This window comes from Diplotaxodon limnothrissa, linkage group LG8 (assembly GCF_057381915.1).
Source record: "Diplotaxodon limnothrissa isolate DT_005_m linkage group LG8, D_limnothrissa_male_GT1.1, whole genome shotgun sequence".
Lineage (NCBI taxonomy): Eukaryota > Metazoa > Chordata > Actinopteri > Cichliformes > Cichlidae > Diplotaxodon > Diplotaxodon limnothrissa.
Window position 1 is genome coordinate 20989946 of NC_140603.1, and position 22318 is coordinate 21012263.

Here is a 22318-nt window from a genome sequence, read left to right on the forward strand (position 1 = left end):
ATGTCGAGAGCACACAGCCTGGAATCGAGGGGGATGACAGCTGAAGGGAAATTTGCTCAGATTAACCATTTCCCATTCACTCCTGAATTTACCAATATGCTTACAAAAAGCAGTCCATGTTTTGGTGCCTTGAGTCACCACTCATTCTTCTCCCGGCACAACCCTCATCCACACAGGATGAGACATATTCAAGGTGAGCAAACAGCTGGGCAAGCGGAAGATATCTATTTATTTTATTAAATGTATTATTTTTAAATAAAGCCCAAGATATGTTTTTTTTACATGTGTGTTTGAGGTGCTATAAATAAGAAGCATCTTTAAGAAATAAACATAAGACAATACTCTAGCTCCCATCTTGATTCAAATGATCTAACTGTAACACACAAAAATCTCAGCTAAAACTGGGCCTGATGCAGCTCAGGTTCTTGAAGGTTCTTATGTATGTCTCATATTATGTTGTATTTATGTTGTTGCCTTGCAATCACCTGCCAACAGACTAAATTGCAGGTGATTTAATATTTATGGACTTAAAACAGTTAAACACCTTATGATAAAATCATTTAATTGTAATTAAATATTAAGTATTCATGCTAAGTATTCTGAAATAAAAATGACAACAAGGTACTTCAGTAAAACATGGAGTCTTTGAATCTATTAGCAGTTGTTCAGCAGGAACCAAACACAGGCCCTGGTAAATGACTTCAGCATTTATCAAATAGTTGTGTCTCTTTTTCCTTGGCCAGAGCTGTTGAGGTAAGTCTCTATAAAACAGAATTGGCTCATCTCCTTTCCTAAGAGCTTCGCTTTAATGCTCTATGAAGGTAAGTGACTTTGGCAAGTGGGGTGAGAGTGGGTCAGACAGGCTGGCAGGTAAGTGGTTATGTCAGGTGGGGAAGAGTGGGTCAGGCTGGTCTGTGGGTATGTCTTACAGCAGCATCCAACAGGATGGATGGAACACAGGGGTGCCTGTCTGGGATTTTCTAAGCCACACCCACCACTGCAAGAGAGGATGGGTTGGGCGTGACTGTGAAAGACAATCACAATAATAATAAAATAATTTAACAAATATGGAATATACAAGTTTTTGATGTAACAATGTCAAATTGTGATTGTTTTCCCATGTCAGTATTATTTGTGTTTAGCGACTATATCAAAATTTTAATATAGGATAACTTAGTGTATAAATGTACATAAGGGACCTCATGTGAATTAGTCCAGTCTACAAAATTACCTACATGCCATTTTATATATGCATTTTTGTAGGTGCATGTTGCTGTTAAGCATAGGTAATTAGGCGTTTTGTACTGCGGTACTGCTCAAAATGTTATACAAACTTATTACGTAATGTTGTGGTAAGTTTCGACTTTTAATGATTTGTTCATTATATCTGGTTAAATGTCCCTAAGCATTTAAACATTTAATTTAGACATTTAATCATCCAGATTTTTGTGCACTTAATTCAAGTTTATTAACATTATCAAATATGTATGTTGTGCAATCATTTCACCCCGAATGAATGATTCAAAGAAATCACTTAAAGTCCAAACTTACCAATTTATGCCTGTGATCAGTGGATGTAATCTGACCACAACTGTGCATGGGTGCACCGTATATTCAAATTTTGCATGCCATGTTTTCATTATTGGAGTGGACAGTATCTGGTTGATGAGTCAGTGGACAATTAGACAATGGACAATTGACTTGCCACTTTTAGCATACATAGGTGTAAATGCCTTTTATGGCACAGTGTGTATTTTTGTCAGGTCTTTCCATTGCAAAGTAAAGAGCCCTAATGGGACTGTTGTTGTGATCCATATAAATAAAACTGAATTCTATCTATCTATCTATCTATCTATCTATCTATCTATCTATCTATCTATCTATCTATCTATCTATCTATCTATCTATCTATCTATCTATCTATCTATCTATCTATCTATCTATCTATCTATCTATCTATCTATCTATCTATCTTTAAATTTGTTTCCATTGAGAGGCAGCTTTTATTAAAGCTGCCCTGATAATTGGACACACTATATATAATTTGTCAGTGATATTTAGCGTAATGCTTTGCACTGTTTATGCAAACAAGAAGTAAACAACTTATTGAAGAAATCATAGCAAATAACTGAATAACTGTTTAACTGAATCAAATTAAGTGTGTCCAAGAAAGTATCCATCCATCACTGAAATTCAGTTAAAGTAAGGAGTAATAAAGTCTATGAAGGTAGGAGACTGTGCTGGAATAATTGCTCAAAGATATTTTCACCCAGGAGACTGGAGTTTGTATTTGTTAACTAAAGTCAGTGCTGGCTTATTATTTTCATCTTTTTCCACTTTGATCCAGGTTGTTAGGTTTGGGAAAAAGAAAAAAAAAACACATCCAAATTTAGGTTCAGTAAAACCCTTTCCCGTGTCTACCATGTGTTAGAAAGCCTGGCAGAAAGTGCTGAAGGCAAACTTCTCCCACAACATGTTAGAAGTGTGTAGTGGTTTGTGAGGCTCTTTCATAAGCTCGTGTTCATAAGTAAAATTTAGTTGCATCATAAATACAAATGTAATATGATTAAAACAAACAAAACTATACCAAATGCTTTTCAACTTGAGACTGCAAAGTCTCTTTGCTGCATTAATTTAGAGGTTATTATCTAATCTACCTGGGACACACTGAATAACAATCTGTTTGCGTACTAATTAATTCTGACTCGAGGTGATTACCTGTCAGAGCTAATTAAAGTTAATATATGAGCTAAAGCCATTAACAAGGTCTTCATTCTTGAAGTCTTTCCTTCTTTCACAACCTGCTCTATATGAAATATTTCAAGCAGCTGTTTGGGCACCTGGAATGCTAATATGTAACATGAATAGACAAATTTACTGCACTACTGGTAGAAAAGAAGGTTACATCCCTGAGGTTCCCATGAACTCATCACGTTTATTCTCAGCAGGGATTCTGCTGGCTCCAGTTTTTTTTTAAAATTGTACTGCTTCGATGGATTTGTGCCTCTAAAGCACTTTTCTGTGAGCAGGGTGAATACTGAGCATTTCTCATTCCCACAGGATTCACAGGCAGACCAATTTGCATGGTAAGAGATGATTGGTGTGTCACGTCGTCGTTATTTCCTCATCCACTTCTCAAGAGCCACATAAACAGGAAAGCAGCAGAGCCAGCTTTTCAGCTTGCTCAAAATCTTTATGGAGTCTGCGGAGACAAAACTAAATCAGGTATGTCTACTAACATATATGACACCTAAATGTCTTTATGTCTTTTCTAATGGCCCCCAAAGAAGCCAATTTTGAGTAATGGCTTTAATCGTTTTGTAATTGTTTCTTTTTTCACAGCACTATTGTCAGATGCCTGGAGAGATGAACTCAAAGAAATGGCTGCAAAAATCAGTCTAACTTCCCAAACACAAAAGAACAAAAGAGAGGTATTAATAATTGAATTCTCATGTATTTTTACAGTACTTGACACACAGTAAAAAATCCTTTGTTTGATTATGGCTATCCAGTGCCTGATGGTAAAGGGAATTTAGAGATTGGATGTGACAGTATACTTATTAATACCTTCACATTTTTACATTATTTTTTACATATTTTCTAATTTAAGTTAATTTTGTAGAGTTCTTCAGTTTCTTTCTAACTCAAGAAGATTTCATACTGGAAAAATGTATCCATGTACTGCAGGAACAACCAGAGGAAAAGTTTGTCCGACGAAAGACTCAATATTCAGCTCAGACTGGCAGACTTATTCCTCCATCCTCCAAGTCCTACCTGTGCAAATCTCAATACCAGCGCATGAGCCATCCTCAACCCTTCCATGATCAAGAACTTATGGTAAAATACTGGTTAACTGATCCTGAGTTGTACTGTATAATATGAGGTGTTTTTGGGTTAAAACAAACAAACAAACAAACAAACAAACAAAAAGGGTTAAAAAGGCAAGATCCAACATCACAGAGGGTACAGCTTTTGGTCAAAGTTCCACTTAATTAGATATCTGAAAAATATCCTCTGGCAAAACACTGTCACCAAGTTTCTTGAGAAGTTCACTAATAAGTTCAATAAAACTTCATGTGATCTCTGAGCTACTGTTGTGACGGTCTGTCGCTTTCTTGTCAGGTTTTGGAGATACTTTGTCAGATCCTGCAGACAGACTCTCTCTCCACAGTGCAGCAGTGGCTTCTTCTTTCAGGCCAAAGAGGTAAAAATCCTCATTCCACACACACAGCGGAGATATGCACACTACCATTTCCAGTTATAAATAAGCGTTCTTTAAACCATTTCCTAATACATACACTTTCAAGAGTCTGGCACTGCATCCCCCTCCTACTTTTTTAGCAATTAATTTGTCACTTTGGATTTTTTCTATGCACACTGGCCACTTTTTTAGGTTGCTCTTTTACAGTTTTTCTCAGTTGCTTTGGTGCATTTCTCACAACAGAATTGATCTCTGCACCACTACTAAGGCTCTTCTCAAAACAATTAGTGCAAACTGCAAAACATGGTGGATAACTTGCAAAAGTGAGTCACTTCATCAAAAAGAAAAGTCAGTTGTTCAAAATAAGTAGTCAATGCTTCAAAAGCAAGTCCCTTAATCAAAACAGATAATACATTCATCAAAAGCAAGTACTTATATCAATCAAAGTGTCAGGGCTGTCACAATTACAAGTCATTACACCAGCACCTTTGGTCACAAAATCAAATGGTTTGAACATGTTCTCATTGTGACGGATTTCTTTGTAGGTGCTTCCCAATGACATGTCAAGTCTGGACAGCATGCATGGCATGTTGAAAACCATAAATTGTAAAGGAAAATCAAGACACTCCATATGCACTCTTGATAATATTTAATTGAAACTGTTCACAGCATTGTGCAAACTGGGGAAATACAGTAAATCAAACATTTTACAGCAAACATAAACTCACTTAGACAGTAAACCTCACTCCAGTGGTTATGAAACAAAAAAACAAAACTGAAAAACAGACACTGCTGCATATCAATCATTGATATCTAGACGCTCCCGTCTGTCTGCCCACATATTTGCATCAACATCACAGCGAATGTCAGCTCTATCGATGCATCGGGGAAAGTATCTTCTGGAGTGTCAACTCCACCCTCTGCAGGACTCTGCTGTGATGTCATCACAAGCTGCATCCATAGCTGCTAGCAGGGTCATTTGGGTATGTGGATGCCTGTCATATACCTTCCACCTCCAGGAAGAGAAAAACTCCTCAATTGGATTTAGGAATGGAGTGTAAGGAGGAAGAAACTCCATAAGCATCCTGTCGTGTGCTGCAAACCACTGCCCGACTACAGCAGAGTGATGGAAGCTAACATTATCCCAAACCACTACATACATTGTCCGATTGTCACCAGGATCATCCCTTTCATTTTGTGGGATTAGGTCCCTATAAAGAGCGTCCAGAAAAGCCAACCGGTGTTGTGTATTGTATGCACCAATACGAGGAATATGGGTGTGAATGCCATTTTCTGAGATTGCTGCACACATTGTAATATTTCCTCCTCGTTGGCCTGGGATATCAATGGTGGCTATTTCTCCAATGTGATTTCGTTCACGCCTTTTGCAAGATTGAATCCCGCTTCGTCAAGATATACAAACGTTTGCAGGGGTTTCATGGAAACTCCTTAAAAATAGGGTTTTCAAAATGGGTGTACAAAGTGTTTGACAAGATGTTCAACAATTTTGAGTGCACTGACACAAGCAATGAAATGAAGACTATTAGTTGTAAGGACAATGACTATTCAGCCGGTACAAGTATAAATAATTGTGACATTCATGATAAAAGAAAGGAGATAGTGATGAATAGCAAGTCAAAAGTGACCATTCTTTAGATATTTGTACTTACTCAACTGCTTCATGTCCAAAGGCATTTGCCTTTGGACGCAATGAACATGAAACCGCCACAAGGTTGTGCCAAAACGACTACATGTTGTGGAGGTTGAACTAACTGTTGTGCAAAGTTTAATTCTGTTGTGAGAAATGCACCAAAGCAACTGAGAAAAACTGTAACTGCTTAGTAATGCCAATATCTCATCATCAGAGTTGGGCAATTTATTTGACATTGAACATGGTATGGTTGTTGGTGCCAGACGGGCTGGTCTGAATATTTCACAAACTGCTGTACTCCAATAATTTCAATAATCACATGACCCTCTATGAGCATTTACTTGATGAGAGGGGCAAAAAGCTTGTTTTAACAGGAATATACTTCTGACAGAACGAGATCAAGGGAGGGGCTGCCATCCACTGTGACCGGTGGGGGGTGAGGGGAAAGAGAGCAGAGAGAGACAGGATGACAGACACACTGTAGGAGAGCTAGAGATGAATAATTACTAATGTTTAAATACAGTAGTGGAGGGAAAGTTAGTTGGGAAGAAATGCTCAGTGTACATTTGGAAGCCTCTCTGGTGGACTAGGGCTATTGCAGCATAGCAAAGGGATTGTTTAGAGTCACATGATCCAGCCTGATGATCAGCTTTAAAAACCTTTCAAATGCCGTTGAAAAAGATTGTAACACAGAACCACCTGGTGCTTAAAGGTACATACATTGTTTTTCTTCGATTCAATTTACTTTTTTTGATATAGTATTACATCACAACAATAATTGCCCCAAGGAATTTTATATTATATGGTAAGGACCATACAATAATGAAGAGAAAACCCCAACAATTAGACGACCTCGTGTGAGTAAGCACTTGGCCACGATGGGAAGGAGAAAACTCCCTTTAAACAGGAAGAAACCTCAGACAGAACCAGGCTCAGGGTGGGGCAGGAGACAGCACAAAAATAATGGTTATAGAATTACCTTAATTCACTTTTACGGTAAATATTTAAATTTTGTTTTTACTCTTGTTGTACTGTTGATCAACTGCAGAAAAAGATCTGGTGATGGGGATGATCAGACAAGCTCTGGACGGTGTCGACCTCTCTGTCCATAACCAGCGGAACTTCCAGCAGCTACAGCCGTTTCATCCAGGAGCGTCTCCGTCTGTGTATGCAGCATCATTTGAGCAGCCATGGGGAAAACCACACAGGAGGAGGTTAGAGTGAAGTGTCAGATTTTGCCCTTTTTTGGCACAGAAATGTTTCAAGCTAAATGTGTTTTAATCTTGTTTATTCACTTCCACAGTTCACACCAAGTCAATCAAACTGCCATTGATGAAAAACCAGGTAATTTGATTATGCTTGACTTTCTCTGTTACGTATGTATTTTTAAAAATGATTTTAACATGTAAAGTTTTGCACAGTTTAATTTTTCTTGTCTTTCGGAGTATATTTAATATACAGCTTGGCCTTTACATTTTACAAAGCCACCCTAAGCCACACTGTTTATGTCTGTCCTTGGCTTGAATGGCAGCTCTTCTCTGAGCTTCTTTTGCTGGCATGAGTTTTTTGGACTGACATCCTCAGCCAGCCTCTTCTTATAAATGCTCCTTTTCCTCCAGTGATTTTGTCTTGATTGACTTAGGCTTCTTTAAATGATTCCTTTCTGTGAAAGTTAAAAAATAATGCCCTATTTAAAGCAGAACTAACGGAAAGGCATTTGCGGAAATAAGTAATGCATTTTAGAAGGGATCCAATTATTCATATTAATATTGAGCAGCTCAAATAAGAGCAAATTTAAAATCTGCTGTGAGTCAGAACCAATAAATTCAGAAAACAGCTGTGTAACATAATGAGTTTCCACTTTTTTTGATATGTGGATCTGTAGTATGTGGAAAATTACTCTCTTAGCATGAATCTGACATGAGTGTTCTTTGCAGAGCGGATTGGTGATGCAGAAGTCCTGGCAGTCCATTCAGAGGCCGAAAGTGTTCAGGTTCCTTCACTTCAGGAGGGGGATAATGCATAGAGCTCAATAATCTTCCTAGAAACTAGCTATATTGTATTATTTCTGTGCTATGAGAAATGTAGCCTAATACCTAGTTAGCTTATCTTTATTTTCATTTGTTAATCAATAGGATTATATGCTGTAGATGTGATTGTGCAGTGTAATAATTGTGGATACTGTTACATAATTGCTTATTAGCTTTCAAAGGTATCATGGTTAGAAACTGATTGAAGCAACATTTAATAAATAATATATATATATAAATTTAGTAATCTGAAGATTTGATCAGTTTTTCCTATTCTACTTTTCAAATAAAGCAATAAAAAAGGAAATGTCTGTGTAAAGAATAACAATTATGTTTACTTTTGGCAGGGTGGCAAACCTCGATAAATGGAGATATAGCAGAAATTATCTTCTTCTTTTTGAAAAAAGTCAAAGAGCTTACCCTAGCTATCCTGATTTTATATATAAAACATATAAACATATAGGAGTGGCCAGACAAAATAATGTGAGTTTTAACTTATACTAAAAGCTTCAGTCTTATTTTAGTATCTTACTGTATATATTTCTACTGCAGCATGGAAGAGAATCAAGAGCAGAACAATGAAGACTGTTAGAGAAACAAACAATGAAAATCAAGCCAGAGTCAGGTTCTGCTTAACAGATGAAGTAAGAAACAAGCAACAGCTCATGAATAAATCAGTTCATTTATGAAAAATAAAAGTACCTATTTGATAAGTGTGCCTGTAATTTTATATATACCAAAATATTTATTGCTGCATTAATGTGCAAAGATCTTTTACAACTACTCCTATGACTAAGTCATTATTATCATAATTTTAGCCCTTAATATATATTACGCTACATAATGTACTGCATTCCTTTTAAATTATCCGCTAATGTGTAGGCCAATACATTTAAGTGATATACAAAACTATCAACTGTTTTTATTTTATTTTTTTGCAGCAAAAAAAAAAAAAAGGCAATCGAGTCATAAACTGGTCAACAAAAATTATGACATATAGATATGATAGTGAATACTTTTAACAGTTTATGCTATGTAAGATTTTCTGTCCTGAACCAGCCTTTCTTCTATATCTCTTCTTTTAAAACTAACATAGATGCCATGCTTTTCCTTTTCAACCAAGGACTTTGAAGAAAGTAAATTTCAGAAGCTCTAAGAAGTCAGAGTTTTCACATTCACCATTGCAGCTCAGTGCCGCTGCTTTCTCTCTTCTTTGTGTCTACCAAACACTACATGCGCAAGAATATTGCCCCCTAAGGCATTATTGACGCTGTGTGGTGAATGCCTGCATTTTGTCATGTTTACAAGTTTTTGTGTGTAATGAAGCCCATTATAAAATCTTTCATAATGTTTTCTGAAACCATTAGCAACCAACAAAGTACTCCCTGTTGCCTTAATTTTGTTTTTCATCTGTTATAAACCTAACTGTAACAGCACAGGGAAAAAAACAACAACAAAAAGTTAAGAAAAGAAGAAAATAGATCCCCCACCTGCAAAGCCTTTTTTTTTTTTTTAGTTTATGCAGCTAACAGATTAAATGTTTTTTCAATTTAGGTTTCATATTGCTTCCAGAATTACTTCAAAGATCAATTTGTGTAATTAAGTCACTCCGAAATGTGATTTAACCTTTAATTTAATCCTCGAAGACAATGGCATTACTAACACCTTATCTGACCAGTGTGGACCAACCTAACAAAGTGGCTGATGAGTGTATGTCTATTTATATATTTAACAATAAGGAGCAGACAGTGTGTTCCAACCTTAGGGAGATCATAGTTATTGGAGTTTAGCCTGCCTGTTTGTCAAAACTGGGATTCAGGAATGAAAGTGTTGCTTCCTTCATGATTGTGTTAAACTGGAAAAGCTCTTTACCCTCTCAAGGATGCTCTGGGGTAGGTGAGAATTAGCTCAACCATATGATGTATAGACTTCAAGAAGTCACCTTTGTGAGGATGATTCAAGAGTAGGAGGCATAGGGCACATTACAGGTTTTTTGGTCCCTGTACGCCTGAAGTGAGAGTTTGGTCTTCAATAACAGCAATAACTCACATCTGTTACGAACTAACACTGGATTCCATCAGGACTGCCTTCGTTCAGAAATTAATTTTTGGAGGCAGCCAAGGGGCAGAAGAAAAATAATTGTGTTTTGCAAACACACCAGAGCAGTTTGCAGCTCAGTGTAAAGTCACAGTGATTAAAAACTCTTGATTAATAAGTAGTGACAATTTGATGGTCAAATAGTTCAAATAAAAACAAAAAACAAAGCAAAACCCCCCCTGCAGTTTCAGTACTTAGTAGGTTAAAAAGATCAATTTTTAACCTACCTGTTACGGCCGGGCGGCCGGTGTGTTTGCAAAGTGGACATGGAAGAAAGAAAAACTAAGTGTAACACAAACCGAGCCATTTATTAGGCTGAATACAAGAAAAGAAAACAAGACAAGGCGAACAGGGGCATAACCAAAACTAAACTAAACTGGGGACAGCTAAACTAAACATAAAAACGAGAACATGAAGCTGAACAGGTACATGTAAAACTTTAGCGTGAAGTAATCTAAACATGAACCTGAACAGCAGCTAAGAAAATCCTGAGACCTAAGGTCACATGAAGCAAGTTGGACAGATAAAGCAACACTGAACAGAAGGAGACAGAGGACTTAAATACACAGGAGGGTAATGAGGGAAGTGGAAACACCTGGAGAAACACCGCTGATACAAATGAACCTGACACCACAGGGAAGTAAAACTAAACACACTGAACATAGAAACACTACTCTTCAAAATGGGACTTTGACAAGACAACACAAGCTTGACAACATGGAACATGTAGACACGAATAAGACTACAGACTGGGGAGACACAAGGAGAGACACGAGACACGAGCAGTGACATAAATCTGCATCAACACTTTAAATTATGTAGCATGATGAGAATTTCTACTATTGCTAAACACAGACTCAAGGACACTTTTGCATGCTGTCAAAGTGATTTATTACATTGCTCATCTCTACAGAGTCTCTGACTATGCTCCAGAGGATGGTCACTTTCTGCTCCAAACCGAGTGCCACATTAAAATAAGGTTCAACAAATTCACAAGTAGATTAAAAGATCATTTATAATATTTTTATTATAAATTCCCAAAACAATTTGTAGATTTCTTTTTACAGAGTAAGTAAAAAAGCTGGCCAGCTGAAAGGGAGAAGTCAGTTCAGTCAACATCTGTATTACTGTACATTTTTCAGTAACCTGCCCTATAGTCATTGAGTTATATTTCAGTCTAAACCTGACTAAAAATCCTTAATGCCATTCCTGGGGCCAAGTCCCTGGCTGAATTTTTAGCCATATTGATCTTTTGCTACATATGATTGACAGCAGTAGGCTGGAGATTAAGTGCATGTTTAAATTCAAAAATAACAGCTGGGATATTTGCATTCTCTTTTTGGCAGAAAAAGAAAGGCTCTAACAAAATCCTGTACAATCACACTTATTGCTTAAAAATTGCTAAAGTGGTATCTTATATAATACAATATACAATATAATATTTATATTGTACGAACTTGATAATTATGTATATTGTAATAATGTGATATTATGTTGTTCAAATGTGAAACGTATATTGTTAGAACAATAAACTTTTTCTTCTATTTTTCTTTTGCCTGGGTGGCAGCTCTATGCTGGAAGCATGTAAATATAATAATAACCACTGCAGCCAAGAAGAGTGCCTGACGAGCCCAGTTGTAAGTAAGCTATTAAGACTCGACTGTACGCTGTGTTCGTGTTTTCCTCCGAAACAACAAGTTCCTTTGGAGCAGCCTTTCAACGCCTCTCTCTGTCTCTCGCTAGCAAAGTTGACCCAGACAAAGTAAAGCTAGTTTTCGGCTACAAGCCCGACACGAACCCGATATATTAGCCAGAGGTCCCTTTAGGGTTTTATGCCTTTACAGTTCGGAGCCGCTGACCTGTTTTATATACGCACGGAATAGTTTTCTATATGAGATCGCTGCAAAAAATGCAGCCTTACCTAATGTCTACCCTACTGTTACTCATTTTATATTAAGATTTAAAAATCTAGTTGGTATTGCTATGGCGAATAACCTTCAGTAAAAGTAATAAATCACACAGCAATAGTACATTAATGTAGTTGTAAAAAGTATGATAGCATATTAAGTAATCCAAAGTATTCAGAATACGTTACTCTCATTGAGTAACATAATGGAATACGTTACAAAATACATTTTGGGGCATGTATTCTGTAGTGGAATACACTCATTCCCCAGTGCAAATGGAAACACTGCAAAAGCGAACCAAATGTTCCTCAAGGTAAATGAAATGGTATGTTATATAGAATATGGTATATTCTTGAGTGGAACAGTCGGTTTATCTAATTTCAACCCATGTAAGCTGGTTTTCAGTTACTGAAGACAAAACTGAACAGAGTATCTCAAGGGAGGAACCGTAGTATTTGTTCCACATTTTAGTCACTGATTTCAAAATATTTCAAAGTATTTTCCTCTTAAATTTGTTATAAATATTAGGAACAATTTTTCTGTTAAAAATTATTAGTTTGTCCAAATGTTTCGGAGCCTCTAAAAATGGAAGACAGTGTATAAAAACATTTGTAATTCCTAAAAAGTACATTTAAAATCTTTGTTAAACCCCTTATTAAAGCTGGAAGTCGCACTTCGTTCGCAGCCTAATATTTTCAAAATCTTCTGCAGTGATGCACAATGGAAAAATGAAAGAGAAAAAAAACCTAACTGTATATGAGTTTCATGAAAAGGAGACGTGTCTCTTTGTGGATGTATCCTGACTGAAACAGACCAGCCATAACCACGCAGAACAGTGGCTTCAAAATTATTTCAAAGCAATTCTAATGGGATCAAAAAATGGAACACATGAATGTAAGAAGACACTCAGAAAATCTAACTTCAGCTTCCTTTTATTATATTAAAATTCGAGAGCTAGGAAAGTGGAACAAAGGCTTCAAAATAAACAGTGCAACTAATGTATGCATAAATCACTGCTATAAAGCCATACCAATATGTTGCCATAGTTACCACTGGTGAGTCTTGTTTTGTTCTTATCAAGCTTCTGTTTTTGTGCCATAATGTTCTGTTTTCTAAAATTTACCTTTGTTCTTCAATATGCATGACAAGACAAAAAATAGAAAAAACTAACAAAAAAACCCTTTGACCTGAGGATTGAAAGTACTGGTTGGTTGGTAAGTACAGGTCTTATGTGCAGACTGACCATTTATGTATCTATCATGAAAATACGTGTGTAAAATAATAAACTGTGCCAAAAGAGACCTTTGAGCATCGCTTCATGGTCAAAAAGTATCTGAATGACATAGTTTTCTGGCATAGCACACAAATTGTGATGAAGGCCAATCTTGAAAACAAAGTTTTTGGATGTTTTCGGAGGTCATCCATGCAATTTACAACCACATACCTTACGTTTCTTCCCTGGCGGTGTGACTGCAGTTTGAGGTTGCTGGCCTGGTCAACGGGAGAAGTTCAGCATTTACGTCATGAATCCTTCTCACAAGGACACCTGTTGGCTTGGAGTGATAAGAGGCAGCTGTTTACTGGTGCTCTATCAGCAACACTGCAAGGCAGCATTGAGAAGAGAGGGAGGCACTGGGCCTTCTGCCAAATATTTTACAGATATGAAAGCAATTCACTCACACACATCCACACAGAATCCACAGAGACCTCACCAGTGTAACTCATATCATAAGATGAGAGACAGATGCAGCCCCCCTCTAATATGAGATTATGAAGTTCCCACTTTTTTCCAAATGCATTTGCTTTTAACTCTGTAGGAAACGGACATCTTTCTTATTAATTTTATTGTATTTTTAATAATTTTATTGTATTTTTAATTTTGCTAGTAGTTTTGATCTGTGTTGTTCAGCACTTTGGTCTGCCTGGTGTGTTCTTAAAGTGCTATACAAATAAACGATGATGGTGATGATGATGAAATGAAATAATCTCATATTGCATATCACTTAAGCCAAGTCCACTGCATGTGCTCATGCATAGTTATGGTTAATTGCATTTTGCACTTAAAAATATGTATTTTAATGTAAATTATTTGTGGACTAGTCGTGGTGGTTAGTGGTCACAGAAAACTGGCAGGCACAGGAACTTCCACGCCAACCTTTGGGGTCACTGTCTGATGATGAAATTTATGTCATAGGGAGTGGTCTCGCCATCTCGTGGACACGGAAAGCGTTGGAGATCTTTTTGGAGAGCAGATTTTTCCTCCCATCACTGTCATGAACACCATTGTTGTTCTAGTTGTGGATTCAAAAACCATCAACAGCACCATTAGTTAAGTTGAGAGAGGATTAAGTTGATAAAAGCTGCCCTACTTTTGTGACCTCCTCTTGCATACCATTATGTTCAAATCATCTTTGTTGATTGGACCACTTGTGGTTTATCAGCGTGACATTTGTCCTTACAAGGCAGCTATAATCCTTGTGTTTCAGGGACACATTTTAGTGCTCTGGCCAAAGTGAGCTTCGATTTTTTTTTCTTTTACATTCTCTCTAGTCCATTAAAACTTAAACCACCTCTCAAGCATCCCATAGCTATACGCCTTGCCAATTATCCCCAAGGACTTGCACTTTAACTGCATGAGCCAACTTAATCCCAATAAGAAGAGATCATTTGGAAGACTTCAACCTGATTTATTAAGAGACTGAATTGGACTGATGAACCAGTGAACATAACAGATCAGGTAATAATGGTCTGCAGTTCTTTCCATCTTCATTACTTTCCTTACAAAACAGTATTTTATGCCATTTCTATTTTTTTTTATCCACTTTTAGAAGTTGTGTCAAAATTAGACAATTTTCTAAGTCTGGTTCTAAAAGACTGACAACTAAGTACAACATTATAAATTAAAGTTAAAATGAGAGCTCTTTCAGTAATTCACAAAAACATGCTACCTAACTACTGGCAAAAGCCACATTTTCTCAGAAGACGTTATGGATAGCCAAATGAATGGACTATGGAAGAGACTGAGAAGACCCTCAGTCACAAATCATGTTTGTGTGACGGTATCGCACCTTGGTTGCAAGCTATTAGCCATACAAGAAGAATGAAGAAAACAGCAGGGTAGACTGAAGAAACCTATTATTTGTGTATTCGTCATTGTTGTTAATGCATACATGCATGCACTGAATAGAACTCAACAAAATTAGAAACATACTGTATTATGTTCTTGTGAATGAGCCATAGTCCAGATATGGCTGTGCAAAAAAACCCCCCAACATTTATATAAATACAAACAAGTAGACACTCTTTCAAGAGATTAACTTGTGTTTCGTCTCTTGCACAGAAAAAAACAAAAACAAAATTTTACATAACAAGTCAGTTGTTATGTATTCATAGTGCAGACTGATAGGGAATTGGCCTTTATTTCTCTTTTCTAAGAGAATGTGTTCAGGAACGAATGAACCTGTAAATGAACAAAAACAAAAAAAATCAAGCGGTGCCTGACACGACATGTACAATCTCACTTTTCAGTCTCTATGACATCTAATTACATTTCATCTTACTTTATAGGGCAGAATTTCCACAGTGACAGCAGAGGCCTTCAGGTGCATTATCTTATGTAAAATCTTATAATCTTATCTTTAATCTTATAATAAAGTTTTATAGTAAAGAAGATTTGGAGCGACACGAGAACCAGTAAATCTATATTTTTATGTTGTAATGTTTTACAGTTCAGTTTATGCATTTCTACACTAAAATATATGCATCAGGCTTATTAGAACATTATTAAGCCATGGACATATATTTATATATATAAGTATATATCTTTTCACATTATCCACTGCTATTCAGTGCAACAGTCGTCCTTACAACAGAGATCTAATCTTTGTCTTTCAGGGTCACATTTCACGGCTCCAACTAAATGAACTGAAATTTCTACGTCCTCTCAAGTATCCTGCAATAGTAGGTCTTGCCAATTATTATAAAGGGCTTGCACTGAGAATCGCTTTTTGGTACTTGTCCTGATTTCTACTAAATTACTAAAGCATTTTTTAAATTTCCCGGATGTGTCATAGAAAACAGATTGATACCTGGGGCTTTTCATTTAAAATTTCATCATCTTTGTGCTACTAAATATTATTGTGGGATTTGTTTTTGTGATGTTGAAATAACACAAAATCAGTTTGTGCAGCTTGTAGAAAAGCATTTATTGTTAACTCGAGTTTAAGCTGTCAGCACACTATTTATTCTCCATAATAGAAGTCTTTTTTTCAATAAATAAAGTATGACATCATGACTGCTGACAATTTAATCTTGTTATCTCTTCATGATGGCACCTGTTAGTGTGTGGGATATCTTCAAAGTTTCTTAAAAGTCGATGTGTTAAAAGCAGGAAAAATGGGAAAGTGTAGGGATTTGAGCGAGTGTGACAAAGGCCAAACTGTGATGTTTAGGTGACTGAGTGAGCATTTGCAAAACTACAGCTCTTGTGGGGTGTTCACAGTCTTTGCCCTCCCAGGAGTGAAGGCTGGCCCATATGGTCTGATCCAACAGACAGAAGATTGCAAGATGATGAGGGGAAACCTCGGGTCCTGCCATACGTGTGGATGTTACTTTGACATGTGTAAGCATTGTTGCAGATAATGTACACCCTTTCGTGGAAATGGTATACCCTGATGGCTGTGGCCTCTTTCAGCAGGATAATGCAATCTGTCACAAAGCAAAAACGGTTCAGGAATGGTTTGAGGATCACAGCAACAAGTTTGAGGTGTTAACTTGGCCTCCAAATTTTCCAACTTTCAATTCAGTTGACCATCTGTGGGATGTGCTAGACAAATAAATGGAAACACAGAGGCTTCACCTCACAACTTACAGGACTTAAAGTATGTGTTTTGCCAGATACCACTGCACATCTTCAGGGGTCTAGTAGAGTCCATGGCTCGATGTGTCAGGGCTGTTTTGAGTTCAATAAGAAAGAGCAGTGTATATTATATATATGGTTAAACTGTTTTTACTGTTAAGTTATATAGATTTTTTGTTTGTTTTAATAAAATAACTCACTAAGGCTACCTTTATTCACTTACAGGTAAAAGAGTGGCTGATTATTCATCAAAGATGAATTGATTCTAAGAGTTGACTTCATTCTGAGTATTTTGAGGGTTTTTTTTAAAATAATCTTTTTATTATCCAATTTATTATCCAGTTATCTGAAAGGTTATTAAAAATGCATCATGCACATATGCAATTTCAAGATGACTGAAAAATAAGTTTAATAAACCATGAGTCCTATTTAAAATGCCTCATTTAACTTCCTAAGACCCAAACTCTTCCACGGCATGCATTTTTAATTTCTCTTTGATATTTGGGCTGATTGGGACCTGATTAATGTAAAAACAAAGAATTACCAGATTTTTTTTAACCTGATTTTTGTTTCTAAGAAAAATAAGAGCCACATATGAGGATATTTGTTTAAAATTTCGATAGATCAGTGGCAGTATGATGTCCTCATAAGTGGATATCAGGCCCTTGTAGAGCAAAATTGAGTATTTTGGTCTAAATAACCCAAAATGTGATGTCCACATATGTGGGCGCCAGGTCCTAGGAGGTTAAGCTTATTTTATTCTTATTTAGGCTTATGCATTTAACCATTGTTCTCTAAATGTGACAGTTTTTATCATGCACTGCTTTTGTCATTGCAAATCTAAATAGGACTGCTTTCCAATTTCCAAAATCTTGCCTCAACATATTTAAGATTAAGTATTGGATACATTAAATAACTGGGTTGTCCTGTGTGGGGTTTTTCTTTCAGAGAATTTCCTCTCTGTATCACACCCAAACCCTTGTCTTAGTTAACAGTCTCAAATGTGGCCTTCAGGACAGAATTCAGAACAGGTCCTATCTTCTTCTCTGGCCCTTATCTCACTGGAGTGTCCTTCGCAGACCATATAAAGATCAGAGACACACTTTACTTTGCTGTCACTGCCAAAGACAGACATGCTGCCTGCTGTTGTAAAGCTCTGCTGTGGAATTTCCTACCCACATATAAAGAACATAGCAGGTAAACCTTCCACAACCTACAGAAGGACTTTCTCCTTTTTATTCCCATTCATGCAAACAATGCATTCTCAGTAAGTCTCCTAAGCTGTTTTATTTTTCATTCAATCATGCAGGACTTCAACGCACTGCCATGGCAGTGATAGGTCAGGAGATCACACACCTGCAGCAGTGGGGACAAATCGAGAACCACGAGAGACAGCAAACTGGTTTAAATCATAATGGTAAAATATAACTGTGTTATTTTCATTAAATGTTTTAGATTGCGTTTCCCAAAATATTACAAACAGCTGTCTTTTGCAGAGGCCAAGCCAAAAGATATAAAACCTGTGCCAGCAAAAGAAGATCAGCTGTACGTACAACATGGACAAGAAGCAATGAGGAAGGCTCTCTCTGTTTTGGAGGAGAAAGAAGGATGGAAGTTGGAGGTTGCTGAGGTAACATCTAATTAATAAAAATGCCATTAAAGCACTTTCATCAAAGTTCATCAAAGGTCACCGCACTCTGAAAAAATCTTGCTTTAAGTAAACAGTGGATCACAAACCTGTGTTTTTTTTCCTCTTTAGAGTAATGGCGATATGATCTGTAGCAAAGTGATTCCAGGGGGCAGGAAAGTCTTTAGGCTGGAGGCAGTGTTGGACGCCAGTGTGGATGAGCTCTATAACATCCTGTTTGTCAGAGTTGAAGAAATACACCAGTGGAACCCAAGCATACAGCAAATCAAAGTGAGCAACTCACCTTTCAACAACTTGGAAACTGGATCAACTGCAAAACTTTAAGCTATAAAAATACCAGAGTTTAAACATACACAAATACTATTTAAGCTATATTCAAAGTTTTCCAACATGTCCTGTCTGCAAATTAGTCTTTATAACCAACCTATAGTTGTCATGCTGCATATTCACATCAACAAATGCATTTTCCGACTGCTACAAAAAATCTATACACAGGTTTTGCAAACGAAAAGCAAATGCTGTTGGTTTCGTGTGTTGTAGGTTCTAAAACGTATTGGTCTACAAACAATTGTCATCCACGAAGTTTCAACTGGGACAGCAGGAAATGTGATTGGAAAGAGGGATTTCCTGAGTGTCAGACACACCTGCAAACAAAGGTCCAGCGTTTATATTGGAGGAGCAGCAGTTCAGCTGGAGTCATTACCCCCTCAGGCAGGCTTTGTAAGGTACGTCTGCAGACGAGGTACTAATCATTCATTGTCATATCTAAAGTGATACTCAACAGCTTAATTGAACTTTTTCTTATATAAAGAGTCTGAGTTAATCTTAGTCATCCATGAAGGGAGATAAAATAACACAAATGGGTGGGAAATTGTCTTGATGCGCTCTGACGTTTTAATTTTTCCATACAACCTCAGCTAATTTCAGGGGAGAAAAAAATATGAGGAGAGCTAAAGTTAATTTTCATAGCCAATTATATATTAAATGCTGCTGGGATGTGTTTTAGGGAAGCTATACGGCAGTGATGCCAAACTAAATATTAATACAAGCATGATTACTTGTCTACAGTGATCAGTGATAGAGTGATGTTTAGTAGGTATAACATGTTCCACAAAAATAATAGCTTGGGTTAACTGGGAAAGTCATTAGAGCTGACATCATTATGTATTAAGTAGTGAACAGAATTTAAAGTTTGCTAATTATAAAATGTAGGAGTCACCAGTAGGTGAATTTCATTTGGAGGAGATCATGGCTATTTGTAGCAAGTTTTATTCCAATTGCTGAGATATTTTATTATGTACGGTAATCTTAAATGATCAACAGATGGGTCAAAGTTGGTGGGAAGAGCAAGGTCAATCTTAGTTTAATACATTAAAATACATTTCTGTCTGAGGGCAACCAACTCCTCCAAACCAAACTATGCACATAGATACATCTTAGGCCCCTGAAGGTTGTTATATATATCATATTTTATCATACTATTGCCAATCAAACCACCTAGCAACAGGCTAAAAATGCCTTTTTTTTTTCTTTTTCTTTTTTAGCATTTATGCACCTTTAATAGCTTATAAAAGAAATTTGAATTCCCTGGCCAACAGCATGAAAAGGCCAAAGAACCACATGCACTGTATGATTACTGATAATTAAAATAAAGACAGGCGAGGCTAAAAGAAATTTGAAAACTAAAACACATTTTTTTGCGTGAGTACAGAGCTGAGCATGGACCAACCTGCATCATCATACAGGCCCTGGATGAAGATTCAACGAAAAGTCGCTTCACGTGGCTTCTTAATATGGACGTAAAGGTAAATTCATTAATTAATAAATGTAAATCTGCACATGCAAAATAATGCAGGGTTCTATTATACATTACACGTATACAAACTGGCCATTTCACACTGTATATGTTAAACAACTCATGAACAAAAACAATGTACACATTTTCTGTAAAAGTGAAGTAAATGAGAAGATTTTTCTTATTGCATTTCTCAGGTTTTCCTTTTTAAATCCTGTCAGTAAATGTAATGCACTGTGTACAAGTCAAAATCTCAGTGTTTGCTTTATCAACTGCATCTCATGGTGTTTTAGAGCTGATCGAGAGTGCTCTTCCCTCATAGAGATGGTTGAGCTAAGAACAGCAAGAAAAGGCCATGAGATGTGGTTCAAAGCTTGGGAAAATAAGTGGACTCTGTGTTAATATTATTCAAAAGCGAACAATATCTACATATGAACAATGCATAATTATTGTACAGCAGCAGACCACCTACCTGCACCTCACTCTCTCTTTTTGTTGTTGACTGACAGTCAACAAATACCATTCAGGCGTCTAATAAATGTCACTTTATTCTCAGGGCTGGCTGCCAAAGTCTATTGTCAATCAGGCTTTGCCTCGGGTGCAGCTGGATTTCACCAGACACCTTCGCAGACGTCTCAGCCTTGGCTGACTCATTCACTCGGTCTGTGTGACACCCACACCACAGTACCACCTTGTCATTGCTCACAGAAGAAGATGGGGGGCACAGTGAATGCCTGGTTACTCGGCGAAATGCTACAGTTTTAAGGAGATAGGAAATGCAGCGTCTTATTTTTACACAGCAGAGCTGGCAGAGATCAGTGCCAGCCTGGCAGAAGAAGACTGGCAATTATTGTCACATTGTGCCACTCAAACCTCATTAAGATTTGATTAAGAGGCATCACTTGTCTCTTGATACACCCTGTATATGACTGGACGTAGTTAATAAAGTGCTTGAATGTGTTTCAGTGCCAGTGATTTATTTCTAAGAGTTAGATCAGGCAGAATGAATGTGTGAACTGGATGTTTTTGATTGAAACACACTTGGTCATGATGAATGCGCACCACTCAGGGGAGTAAAAAAGATCAAAGTAAAATATAACTGCAGTAAATGGATATGAGCAGAGAAAAGAGCAAAAGCAACATCTTTCAAATGTGTTTTACTTTGTTCACCATACCACTTAAAAATTCAATAAATATTAACATTAAAGCTTTCATTTAGGTACGTATATACAAGAATTATACAAAAAAAATAATGACGTTATGAACTGCAATGCAGGACTGGTGTAACAGTACGCCCAACCACAGTGTGTAGACAGCATGGCCTGTATTTTGCAATTGCAACACAACTTTTCATAACTTGAAATTTACACTATATACATTATTATCTGAAAAACATCAGTTACAAAAAAAATATATATCATAATGCGTTATATTCTGAAAAGCATTTTAAAGCATTAATTGACTGACGTCCACAAAAACAGACAGCGGGCATGCTACAGTGGGGATGGCTTGCAAACGGTCATGATTTTTCCTGTCAGTGAGGATAATCAGCGGTATGTCGGACACCAAAAAAGAGCACCAGGGATAGAGAAGCCACTGAGCTCCCTGCCAGGAGTGATGGCATGAGGTTTGGAGGGTACCTCCAGGATAACTGTAGAATTCAAGAGTGCTTGATTGTGATCAGTTAGTAAGGTAATACGATTATACCATTGTCTTGGATGTATATTTAATAAGCATATTCAATTTGTTAAAAAACAAACAAACATCAAGCTAGGAGGAAAAACAGCTAGAAATGTAAGAACATCCGACAATCTGACAGTTGGTTAAATAATAATTCCAATTCACTCTTTACCTGAATTACCTGAATGCAGTTTTTACCAGACTGGTTGAGCCGAGATTAGCAGCTCATAACAGATCGAGGGTAAGCGACATGACCACATGGCTAATTAGCATATCTTATATATGCACATTTATCAAGCTATTGCTCTTTTGTTATTAATGGAGCTAAATTGACACTCATAATCTCTGTACCGACACAAATTGAGTTTTTTAAAGTAAAAAAAAATGTTCAGTAGATGCTTAGTTGTATTTCCCTGCAACGTTTGACTAGGCCTTTAGCTAGCAACTTAGT

General features: G+C 36.9%; 2 protein-coding genes across 2 annotated transcripts; both read left to right on the forward strand.

The window, feature by feature from the left end:
• On the forward strand, positions 1-7878 carry tbata (thymus, brain and testes associated). Its single transcript, XM_085360827.1, has 8 exons — positions 1-193; positions 3061-3225; positions 3343-3431; positions 3688-3837; positions 4123-4204; positions 6901-7066; positions 7156-7196; positions 7790-7878. The coding sequence occupies exons 1-8, from the start codon at positions 1-3 to the stop codon at positions 7876-7878; spliced, it is 975 nt and encodes a 324-aa protein (XP_085216953.1).
• Positions 7879-17877: 9999 nt separating this feature from the next.
• Positions 17878-20836, forward strand: star2 (steroidogenic acute regulatory protein 2). Its single transcript, XM_085361476.1, has 7 exons — positions 17878-17941; positions 18054-18161; positions 18241-18374; positions 18504-18662; positions 18933-19117; positions 20104-20197; positions 20744-20836. The coding sequence occupies exons 1-7, from the start codon at positions 17878-17880 to the stop codon at positions 20834-20836; spliced, it is 837 nt and encodes a 278-aa protein (XP_085217602.1).
• The last annotated feature ends 1482 nt before the right edge of the window (positions 20837-22318 follow it).

Coding starts and splice junctions, on each gene's coding strand:
- tbata (XM_085360827.1), top strand. CDS start 1: ATGTCGAGAGCACACAGCCTGGAATCGAGGGGGATGACAGCTGAAGGG. Junction 3,432..3,687: donor CACAAAAGAACAAAAGAGAG/GTATTAATAATT, acceptor CATGTACTGCAG/GAACAACCAGAGGAAAAGTT. Junction 7,197..7,789: donor TGCCATTGATGAAAAACCAG/GTAATTTGATTA, acceptor TGTTCTTTGCAG/AGCGGATTGGTGATGCAGAA.
- star2 (XM_085361476.1), top strand. CDS start 17,878: ATGCTGCCTGCTGTTGTAAAGCTCTGCTGTGGAATTTCCTACCCACAT. Junction 18,663..18,932: donor CAAGCATACAGCAAATCAAA/GTGAGCAACTCA, acceptor CGTGTGTTGTAG/GTTCTAAAACGTATTGGTCT. Junction 19,118..20,103: donor CCTCAGGCAGGCTTTGTAAG/GTACGTCTGCAG, acceptor GCGTGAGTACAG/AGCTGAGCATGGACCAACCT.